Genomic DNA, 12,565 nt, shown 5'->3' with positions numbered 1-12,565 from the left:
GCTTTAAGATAGTTAAATGTACTTGAGACTAACGTAAAGAATCATGTGTGGATATTATTCATTAAAAACGTAAAGCCATCATTAATAGAAAAACCTTGAATTTCTCAAGGAAATATTTAATTAATTACTAATGTACTATTCAAAGTTTTGTTTTTTTAATTCTCATCTATCTTTATGAGACGACACAATCAACTTGAAGTTTGGTTATAGGTACAGTTAGATGAAGTAAGTTGCTATTTTACAACTCAATATTTGTGATATTTGTAAAAATAAGCTAACATTAATATTGGCAAGTAAGTCAATTTCTTTCTGCCCAATTGGAGTGTCTGTCTTTTAATTCATTTTGTTATTAGTTTTGTCTGGAAATTCATTGTGTCTCCTGAATTATGAAAACCAGCCCAACTTTTTTTTTTTTTTTTTTTTTTAAATCAGGGAGGTAGGAATATCAGAAGTAAAAAATGTAAAGATACAGATTTTTTAAATTAAAAATTGGCTTTTTATGATCTACTTATTCTGTTCACATCCTTTTATTTTGCATTTGCAGTTTTCTCTTAAAACAAGTTTATTATTCATAGTATATATATATTTTACAACAATTGATTGAGCCACTTTGAGGTAAGGTAAAACCAAATTTTTTAAATCTTTATGTATATGAGCCAGAAATAGTTTATATATATATATGTATTTATATGTCTATGATAATATGTCACTATTCATATTCATAAGCTTTTAAAAAAACCAAACATATTATGTATTCTTTAATATAATTTTTCATTCTAGGAGTCTTGTGAAATAGTATATACAACACAGTCGTGTACTCTGCTTAGTAATTATACACAAAATTTCATTATTTGGATCTGCTTGATCACATTAAATCCGGGTTCTGAGAATGACAACATGATTCATCAGGTTAAGAGCTGATGTGAGCATGTCTATTTCCAGCAGCCCTGGACATTATTCAGAGTTCTTTTCTCCTCATTGTAACTGAGATATAGAGCCATTGTTTAATTATTATTCTGTACTAATGTTGCTATTTTGTGTATTTTACAGGCTGTTCAGGGGACTGGCTTAGCTTTTATTGCCTTTACAGAAGCGATGACACATTTCCCTGCATCTCCCTTCTGGTCAGTGATGTTTTTCCTCATGCTGGTCAATCTAGGCCTTGGCAGTATGTTTGGAACCATTGAAGGGATTGTCACGCCTATTGTGGACACTTTCAAAGTGAGGAAAGAAATTCTTACTGGTGAGTATTTTTGTATTTGACTTTTCATTGAACAAAGCCAGGCCATTTTATTCTTGGTGAAAGTTTAGAGATGAAAACTGGAAAGTCTTATATTTTGAGTTTTATTAATTTCTATTATTACTATTTATTTATGATTGTATACATTGTATACATTTTAATTATATAAATTTTTATTGTATATATATTATAAAATAGGAATGTTTTAATATAAATTACATTTTATCATTTATTAATAAATATTTATTGTTATAATTCATTAATAGTAATGCATTATCAAGAATTACTGACACTAGAATAAAGTCATGGAGTGTTTGTGTATAATTTTGTATTCAAGTCAAATAATCATAATTAGAGCAGTTCAGATGCAATATTCCTATCCAAAAAGTACATAGCTGAAAATGATAAACCTAAATCCAGTTCTCATATACAGCAGCAACAGTGATTTACTAGTAGTTAATGTCTCCAAGTAGAGAAGAAAATAATTTATCAATATGAATGGTAGTTAATAGGTCCAATTTACAAGTGATTCTTAAAGTACCAGTTTAATGCATCACACTCTCATTTAAGGGATATAAAAGATATAAAAAATTATAAGAGAGATACAAATATATATTTAAAAATCTCCAAAAATAATAACACTAAAATTAAAATCAGATTGCATAGATAAGACTTATAGCATGTAAAATACTGATAGAGAGCATAATGGATTTTACATGTAAGAATTCAAAAGATTCTAAGTCATCTAAATATATGATGGAGCTGTCAGAGAAAGAGATGGAAGTTGAATTGGAAAGAGGAAGGGTCTTCTCAAGGGTCAGAGGATAACTTTAGTAAATATACATAAATGGAGATAAAGGCAACAGTAAGAAAGCTAACCATACGAGAGTACAGAAACAGTACTAGTAAGTGATGTAAAATAAGATTGGATAAAAATTTTATGGATAACCTTGAATGCTGGGCAATGGTGTGCATCTCCCAAAGGCTATTTCTTAGCCATAAAAATTAACTAAGAATTTATGTGTAAATAACTCTCAAATATATACCTTTATCACTTGCTGCTCTGATAAGTATGTCTGTATGTGTTTGTGCATGTGCATGTATGTGTGTGTATAAAACAATTTAATTTCAGCAGTTTGTTAATGTTGATAGCTATATATCCACAATTCAGCTGAACAGAAATGAGGAACTGCTTTATATTATTCAAGAAAGTGATTTCTACTTCTTAATATGAAAATCCATATCCTGCCTGAAATGCAAGCTAAAGTCATTTTTGTATTCTTTTTTTTTTTTTTTTTTTTTTGAGACAGAGTCTCGCGCTGTGTCACCCAGGCTGGAGTGCAGTGGCGCGATCTCGGCTCACTGCAAGCTCCGCCTCCCAGGTTCACGCCATTCTCCTGCCTCAGCCTCCGAGTAGCTGGGACTACAGGCGCCCGCCACCACGCCCGGCTAGTTTTTTTCGTATTTTTAGTAGAGACGGGGTTTCACCATGTTAGCCAGGATGGTCTCGATCTCCTGACCTCGTGATCCGCCCGCCTCGGCCTCCCAAAGTGCTGGGATTACAGGCTTGAGCCACCGCGCCCGGCCATAATGTGCTTTTTTTATATTTGCCTCATACTGTGGTGTAATTAGGAGATAGTGAAAGTGACACAGGCTGTTGAGAAAGACAGATTTGAGTGCAAATCCAGACTCTGCTACTTCCAGCTTAGACTTTAAGCATATTACTTAACGTTCTTCAGGACCATTTCTCTAATCTGTAAAGAAAGCAATACATTGTTCAATTGGGATGTTATAAAAATTAAATGAGATAATGCAATATTATTTTATACTGTGATAAGCATTTAAATTTAATATGCAGTAGAATCCAAGTAAATGTTACTTTTCTTATTCTACATTATATGTTTACATATGATATTCATTTCTGTAAGATGTAACTCACAGCACCAGTATAGTACTTAAGAGATGGAGGTAATTTCTTCGTGTAACACATACTTGCTGAAATTGTTAGGGAACATTCATATGATTGAATCCATGGATGTCTTTTTTCCTTAGCTGCCATTACTACTCTACTTCTTTCAAGTTTACTCACCTCTGCCGAAATGTGGTTGAGGAATGGAATGCAGTCATCTTTTACCTTTGGAGGCTTCTCTGCTAATGAGCACAAAAAAACAAAGAGTCTAACAAAAACATGGGAATATTATATGAATTTCAAATCTTCTCTAAGTAGTAGCTGGTCAGAAATTTATGCATCTGTTTCTTAGCTATTGCTGGGGAAACTCTTTTTAGATTATTTTTCTTAGATGTTATTTGGATGATCAGATTGCATAACTCCATTATAATTTGTTTCCAAACTAACCTGTTCAGGCAAGATAAAGATATAAATGTGGATTGTTGTTGAGGTTTTAGGTGTGGTCAGACTTTTTCAGTTATGCTTGAAAAGTAACCATATTTCAATCAATGATATAATATGTATACTTCATAATATTATAAGCCATATTAGTCTCATTATTAATTCAAAAATTTCATCTATATTTCAACACTACAGAACATTATAAAAGGAAGAAATGACCTATGAATATTTGCTGCCTGAAGTCACTTTGCTATTAATTATAGGAATAGAGTATGGAAATTTATACTTTCAAAATTTTCTGTAAATTTTGTCTCACTTATTATTGTACTTGGTAAATGAATAACTTGCTGCATACAAACGTTATATTTATATGGAGTCATTACTTAAATTCACTATATGCATAAACAATGAATAAATTCACTATTCATAAATTCATATCAAATACATATACTTTTCACATCAGTCAAGTACACTGATATGAAAAGTATATGTATTTTAACTGATGTGAAGCATCAGAGTAATCTCAAGGGAAAAAGACCTTTGGAGGATTTGTCCAATGCTTTTTATAGTCACTGTCTCTAATCACATATATGGACTGAGAGGTAATAAGATCACCAAGCTCATTACAGCCCTATTTACCTTGGTAAATTTACCTTGGTAAATGAATTCAGGGAGATGAATTACTGTCTTAGAATAAATTTGTATGAATGTTGGGACTATACCCAGGTAACCTAATTCCTAGTAGGTTATATACCATGTATCAGGAAAGGTATTGCCTGTTTATATGATGGACATGTTATAAAAGTTTTAAAAGTTTGAATATAATAATTTATAATAAAGTTTAAAGGACTTGGCTCTGCATAGAGTCTCATTTTTTCATTTGTTTCTTTTGTCTAGTTATCTGTTGTCTTCTGGCATTTTGTATTGGCCTGATATTTGTGCAACGCTCTGGAAATTACTTTGTTACAATGTTTGATGATTATTCTGCTACACTGCCTCTGCTAATTGTAGTCATTTTGGAGAATATTGCTGTATGCTTTGTTTATGGCATAGATAAGTAAGTATATTTGCTTTTATGTATTCACTTTTATCTCTCTTTTGAAAACATCAATTATCAACATTCATTTCATTAAGAAGAGGAAAGAAATGAATAGAAGAAACAATTCTTTTAAAAAATCAAATCTTTTGCAGGCTCTTATTGATTCAACAGTTTTGGTAAAGTACATTTACCTATTGGGCAAATAGAATTATATAGGATGTAATAGTGTGTAGAATTTTAGAGCTTTGATTTAGTCCTGGTTATCAAAAAGTAACTTTCAGGATCTAGTAAGTATTGGCAGTGTTCCAAGAACCTTAGGTTCTTTGAGTTGTTAATCTACATTCCACAGATGTAGTTGTTATCTACATTTCACAGATAAGGAAAATCAAGCTTAGAGAGATACCCTGTGACTTGCCTGTCACCCACCTGGACAGCGACAGACCTGGGACTCATGTCCATTTCTGTTTAACTCTAAAGCTTATCTCCTAATTATTTTGCTAAACTGATTTATAAGAGGAGTGCATGTGTCATAATGACTTATATAGCAGGACAATATTGGGAAATGATATTTTCCCAGGTGAGACGTGTATGTCATTTGCTGCACACAAACGTTATATTTATAAGGAGTCATTACTTAAATTCGCTATGTGCATAAACAATGAATAAATTCACTATTCATAAATTCATATCAAATACATATACTTTTCACATCAATCAGGTACACTGATACGAAAACTATATGTATTTTAACTGATGTGAAGCATCAGAGTAATCTCAAGGGAAAAAGACCTTTGGAGGATTTGTCCAATACTTTTTATAGTCACTGTCTCTAATCACATATATGAACTGAGAGATAATAAGATCACCAAGCTCATTACAGCCCTAGGTAAAGTAGCAATGCATGCACCTTAAGTGAAGACCAGAGTCCTTTTAAGCAACATAAAGAATATTGTTGGTATTGAATGAGCTTTGTAACAAAGCTTTGTAACAAAGCTTTATGGTTGCCAAAAGCTCCAGGCCAGGAAGGTTAGGAGAACTTACATTTAATAATCATGTACTGTATAATAATAGTAGTAATAGCTTGTACCATATAATTCAGCAATCATGCTACTTGGTATTTACCCAAAGGAGTTGAAAACTTATGCCCACTTAAAATTCTGCACGTGGGTGTTTATAGCAACTGTATTCATAATTGCCCAAACTTGGAGGCAACCAAGATATGCTTTAGTAGGTAAATAGATAAATAAACTGTGATACATACAGGCAGTGAAATATTATTCAATCCATGAAAAGACACAGAGGGAATTTTAATGCATATTACTTAGTGAAACAAGTCACATATGAAAAGGTTACATATTGTAAGATTCCCCTATATTATAATATGGAAAAGGTAAAACTATGGAGACAGTAAAAACATCAGCAATTGACAGGGGTTGGGCCAGATCCAGGGAAGTATAGGCAGAGCACAGAATGTTTAGGGCAGTGGGACTACTCTGTATGACACTGTAATGGTGGACACATGTCATTATACATTTGTCCAAACCCAGAGAATTTACGACACAAACAGTGAATTCTAATGTAAACTGTGGGCTCTAGGTAATAATGATATGTTAACTTATGTAGGTTCATCAGTTGTAACCAATATTCCACTCTTGTGGGAGATACTGATAATGGAGGAGGTTATGCGTGTATATTGGTAGGAGCTATATGGGAAATCTCTCCACTTTCAGTTCAATTTTGCTGTGAACCTAAAATTGCTCTTAAAAAATAAAGTCTGTAATAAAAAAACAGTCCGTGTTAACTAACATGAACCATATCTTACAGATGGGAAACTGCCTCTTCTTTTACAGGAGGATACAATATGTTAGCTGTAGAGCCAGTACTGTAACCTTGACCTTCATTTCAAGGCCAGTTTTCTCTAAGCTTTACTAGGCTACTCAAAACTCATAACCCGTACCATGATGGAATTTGATGTTGTTATTGGATTGATCTGTAAATACATTTGTAGTTTAGATTTCCATTTAGATGGTTAATTATTCATAATAAACTTACTAAGGAATCTCTCTTTTTAATGCTAGTGTTCCTGAATAACACTATTTATAACAACAGAAGAAAAAATACTACTACTAATAGATGCATCTGTCGATTTTGTACTATATGTGAGGTAGTATGCTAAGCATCCATTGTTTATGGTTCTAGTAATAACCCTCAAAGGTGGGTATTATATTATCTTTTTGGAAAACACCAAAAATGAAACTTAGAGAGATTAAGATACACATCAAAAGAACACAGAACTGTGATCTGAAATGAGGTCTCTTGCTCTTCAAAGTTCGTATTTTTTCTAAAGGGCAGGTATAGAATTCTTACACTGAAGATGTCCTTTAAGATTCTGGAGCAACTTGGAAGAAATGAAAAAGGGAGGAGAAACATAGAGATTAAGACTGGGTCGGGCACGGTGGCTCACACCTGTAATCCCAACACTTTGGGAGGCCAAGGTGGGCAGATCACTTGAGGTCAGGAGTTCGAGACCAGCCTGACCAACATGGTGAAACACCATCTCTACTAAAAATACAAAAATTAGCCGGGCATGGTGGCGGTCGCCTGTAATCTCAGCTACTCGGGAGGCTGAGGCAGGAGAATCGCTTGAACCTGGGAAGACGAGGTTGCAGTGAGTCGAGATTGTGCCACTGTACTCCAGCCTGGGCAACAGGTGAGACTCTGTCTCAAAAAAAGAAGAAAGAAAGAATGGACTCAAGAGATATGACAATTCATAACAATTAGTTACTATATGTAGACCTTTTTAAAAATTCAGAATGTAAAAAGAAGAGTTCAGAAAATACAACATTGATTAGGTATATTTGATGATATTAAGGAATTATTATGCTTTTAATGCTGTGATATTAAGGAATTATTACTTTTACTAATTTTTACTAAAAGTAATAGAAAAATTAGTAAAAGCAATAGTTAGTAAAATTATTTACTAAAAAGTAATTATTACTAAAAGTAATAATTCCTTAATAGCATAGTATTAATAGCATAGTAATAATTCCTTAATGTATAATTACTTAATATTTCTTAATAATAATTAAGTAATAATTACTAAAAGAAATAATTTCTAAATAATTTCTTTTAGTAATTATTACTTGTATTACTAAAAAAGAGACAATAAATTTTTAATGCACTGAAAATATTTTGTTTATAGAATAGAAAGTTATCAGTAGAAGAATTCAATAATTGGCTTAAGAGAGTTTTCCCTAAATAAAAATTATAGTACTTAACTGTTTTCATTTTACTTTCTAGTCATCTTCCAAGAGGAACTTTGATACAATATAAAATGTCATAGGGTATCCATGGCTAAATCTTTGTCAGACCATTAATACAATGCACATTTTTAAGGTTTAGCAATATTAAATTAAGGAATAATTAAATACTTTCTTTTTATTCAGGTTTATGGAAGACCTAAAAGATATGCTGGGCTTTGCTCCCAGCAGATATTACTACTATATGTGGAAATACATTTCTCCTCTAATGCTATTATCATTGCTAATAGCTAGTGTTGTGAATATGGGATTAAGTCCTCCTGGCTATAATGCATGGATTGAAGATAAGGTAAATACAAAATAAGGGAATTACATTTTTAAAAGGTACATAAAAAGCTTTTTTAGAGCATTTTGTCTCTGTCACAGCATTTTTTTGCTGTTAATGAATGGCATAGCTTTTATGCAAGGATATGAGATTTACGTTTGTGCCCTGCCCCAAGCATATATGATTTTTAAAATACATTGTGGATGTTTTTAACACATATGAAACACTGACCTTGTCCTTATTAAAGCAGATATATCCATCTTAACATTGATGAACCAATAATTATTAGGCCTTTGACTCTAGGAAACATATTAATCAAAACCAGAAATGCTTTAATACATGAATTTATTAAGTTGTATCCCAGGCCAGGTGCAGTGGCTCATACCTATAATTCCAACACTTTGGGAGGCCAAGGCAAAAGGATCACTTGAGGCTGGCAGCTTGAGAGCAGCCTGTGCAACATAGAGAATCCCTGTCTCTACAAAAAATGAAAAAAAATTATCTGGGCATGGTAGCACTCGCCTATAGTCCTAGTTACTCGGTAGGCTGAGGCTGAAGGATAGCTTGAGCTCAGGAGTGGAAGGTTACAGTGAGCTATGATTACTACTGCACTCCAGCCTGTGTGACAAAGCAAGGCTCTATCAATCAATCAATCAATCAATCAATAAGAATTGTATCCCAGATTTTATGTAATGATGAAAAATATGTATTAGCAAAGTACACAATTTAGTAAATTTTAAAGTAAAGTTCTGTTATAACATTTATATTAGCAATAACTATTTCAATTTCTATTCTCAAGCTGAATAATAATGTAATCATTAGGTATATCTCAGCTGCCATAAAATCAAAGTGCTTATTTTCCGAGATACCTGTGACCTTTAACTATCCTGTGGTTAATAATTCTAGACTGAGGCATAAACAAATCTGTTCTCTCACCAAAACCCTTGGGGCCAGATGTGCTTCAAAAGTTTGGTTTTCAGATTTGAGAAAGATATATGACACGTTTAAGAGGTATCTATTGCTTAGTAACAAACTACTCTGAAATTTAATGGCTAAAAGCAACATTGATGTATTATTTCTTACAGTTCCGTGGCTGAGCTAAGCCGTTGTTCTTCTTTTTTTGCCTGGGCTAACTCAAGCAGTTGCATTCAACTTGGAGGAGAGCTGGGCTCTCTTTTTAGGTGGTTTTTCATTTATAACGTTTCCAAGCATTATGGATTCAGGGCAACATTGTAAGAAACAGAAGCAGAAATTGGAAGGTCTTTAAGGCTTAGTCTTGGAATTTGCTTAGCGTCATTTCCACCGCTTTCTATTGGTCAAAACAAGTCACCAAGCCAGCCCAGATTCTTTCCTCATAAGCCGGAAGCAAGTACGATATTTCATGTATGTGCAAAGAAAGATAGATTACTAATAATTATTATTTTCTTCTTTAACAGGCATCTGAAGAATTTCTGAGCTATCCAACTTGGGGACTGGTCGTCTGTGTCTCTCTGGTTGTCTTTGCAATACTCCCGGTCCCTGTAGTCTTCGTTGTTCGTCGCTTCAACCTTATAGATGATAGTTCTGGTAATTTAGCATCTGTGACCTATAAGAGAGGAAGGGTCCTGAAAGAGCCTGTAAACTTAGAGGGCGATGATACAAGCCTCATTCACGGAAAAATATCAAGCGAGATGCCATCTCCAAATTTTGGTAAAAATATTTATCGAAAACAGAGTGGATCCCCAACTCTGGATACTGCTCCCAATGGACGGTACGGAATAGGGTACTTGATGGCAGATATTATGCCAGATATGCCAGAATCTGATTTGTAGCTGGGGGAAAAGTCAGTGGGTTTTATTTGGTTCAATTTTACCAATGAACATTGGCCCTACTAAGAGAAGCATTAGGCTTCCCTTATCAGAGGGCGATCTCAGGTGTTCCATGGCTGTGATCTTTAATCCTAACAGTATATGTCAGTTCAACTTGAGCATTCTTTTGGATTCTTTGGTTTACATTTGTACAGAAAGGTTTGCAGACAAATCTTAGGATGGCTGAGGCACATGTATGCCAGGATTTTTTTTAAGTACCTTTGGTGTATTTTCAAGTATTTCTATCTCTTAAAAAAATGGTGTTACCTCAGTTTCTAATAATTTCTGGGTTTAGTAGTGTTGGCAATTAAAAATGGTATACCTTAAAATTTATAAGTTTGCCTTCAGGGTAACTTCCAGTATCATAATGAGCAGTTCTGTAAGTGGGTGCCTCTCAGCACATTTCCATGAATATATTATGTAGATAGGCTGTATTGATTTTGGTAGCATTGATACCTTCTTAGGCAATTAGTTGAAGAAAACTGCAAAATATTTTCTTATGTAATAGCTGTATAGAGCAATAGCATCAAAGCATAAGAAGGCACTAATGCTGGGATGAAAGATGAGATTCAGAGGTGACTGAGAATCATGTGAGTGATGGCTGTATATTTTGTGTAAAATATATGTGTGAAAATGAACTAGAGTGAGTTACTCAGCACTCTCAAGAATTATGCAGACTCTGCATTTTTCTCATGCCATGTGCCTAAAAATCTACTTGATATTTATTGTGGTTTCAAGATTATTCATAGTATATTTATACAATATACTTGCAATGCATATAAGTACTTAAAGTACTAATTGGAAAACTTGAAGCAAGATGGCATTTTAATTAATCTATTTCTGTTTTGCTTCTGTTTTATGCAAATATACATCATTTTTAAGTGATTGTTAAAATTGTAATGCATTACATTTTAATCTACAAATAAACAAAGTTTAGAAATGTTTGTTTTTCACATTGATTTTCTTTGTATCACCTCAACTGGATTGTCTTTCATTTCAGTCAGCACTTAGGCATTTCATAATAACTAAACATCACATTCCAAGTGGGATTAATTACATTAATTGAATAGAGTTACCACCACTTCAGAGACAAAGGAAAAATAGAATATTATGGTTCAATGGTGTTCTTATGTAGTCTTATGATTCTTGAAAAAGTACTTATAGCCTCCCAAGAAACCATGTGTGCAATTGACTGCTTGCTGTGTCAATATTGTCTGTAAAGTATAAAAGACTATGATTTTTAAATAAAACTGTTGTGTATATGAAATTGGATAGAGCAGAGAAACCTCACTGAGTGCCCTCTAGTTAAAAATCTTTCATTTTTCCTACCACCAGATCAGTTACATGTTAAAAACAGTGACGGAAATAGCAGCAAAATAGGTGAGATAATACACATGCCGTATCTATCGATTTATTTCAGCCAGTATTCTTGCTCTGCTATAGATAGATGTTAATAAACAGTATCACAGCATTTAAAATATTAATTCCACTGGTGCATACATTTTTAGTCTTTTAAAATATATTCATGAGTATTATGTTTTGTATCCCTTTAAAAAGGTTTAATATTTTATAAATAGGCAGTATATGCACATGATACAAAACTAAAAAATTATGACAATTCAGTGTGAAGCAAGTTCTCATCCAACATTTCTCCTGGCCATCCATTGTCCATCCTTAAAGGCAATCACCATTGCCGGTTTCTTCTGTATCCTTCTGGAAATACAATATATTGCATAAATGACAGCATTCTATATTCTTTCGTCTATATTTTACTTATTTCTGTGAAAAATTTATTTTGGACAGCATTTTACATATGAATACTCACAAATGTGCTTCATTATTTCAGAGGCTGAAGTAATAAAAATTTTGTTTATTTTTGTGTCGAGGCAATATTTTTATATAGTACCCTAATCTTTATAGTACTTAACCTGCCAGACTTTAACGGTAACACAATAATGCATTGCCAAATAGCACCATTCTTCTTCTCTCGCTCTCTTGCCATGAGGGCTCTTAAAAAAAAAAAGTATATATCTAAGGCATGCAACATGCTGTTTTGATGTATATAAATATAGTGAAAGCAAAAAAAGTATATATGTAAGGTGTACAATATGCTGTTTTGATATACATAAACATAGTTGCAGCAATTAACTTGTCAATCATCTCCCATAGTTGCCTTTTCTGGTGGCAAGTGAACCTAAAATCTATTCTTTTAGCATTTTTTTCAGTATGCAATACAATATTATTAACTATTATTTTCATGTTTTACATGAGACCTCTAGAGTTATTCATCTATATAACTTTGAACCTTTTGACCTACTTCTCCCCATTTTCACCTTCTTCCCACTCCTGGTAATCAACTGTTCTACTCTCTGTTTCCATATACTTGGCTTTTTTTTGTTTGTTTGTTTCTACATATAAGTGAGGTCATTCTCTATTTCTCTATTTCTTTCTGTGTCTGGCTTACTTCACTTAGCATAATGTCCTCGAAATTTATCCATGCTTTT

The 12,565-nt window shown here is 33.1% G+C and overlaps 1 protein-coding gene across 2 annotated transcripts in view; it reads left to right on the top strand.

Annotated features, from left to right (window-relative positions):
* The window catches only part of SLC6A15 (solute carrier family 6 member 15), a 54,967-nt gene extending 43,033 nt beyond the window's left edge, over nt 1–11,934 (top strand). The window contains exons 8-11 of one of the 2 annotated variants that reach the window (XM_025403616.1): nt 1,051–1,243; nt 4,488–4,647; nt 8,076–8,238; nt 9,651–11,934. In XM_025403616.1, the coding sequence (XP_025259401.1) occupies nt 1,051–1,243; nt 4,488–4,647; nt 8,076–8,238; nt 9,651–10,025 (891 nt within the window). In that variant the 3' untranslated portion in view covers nt 10,026–11,934. The remainder of the gene's footprint in view (nt 1–1,050; nt 1,244–4,487; nt 4,648–8,075; nt 8,239–9,650) is intronic. The other variant, XM_025403615.1, reaches the window with a different exon arrangement.
* The last annotated feature ends 631 nt before the right edge of the window (nt 11,935–12,565 follow it).

This window comes from Theropithecus gelada, chromosome 11 (assembly GCF_003255815.1).
Source record: "Theropithecus gelada isolate Dixy chromosome 11, Tgel_1.0, whole genome shotgun sequence".
NCBI classification, from domain to species: Eukaryota; Metazoa; Chordata; class Mammalia; order Primates; family Cercopithecidae; genus Theropithecus; species Theropithecus gelada.
Note: the sequence above shows the minus strand (reverse complement) of the source record. Positions and strands in the feature narration are given on the sequence as shown.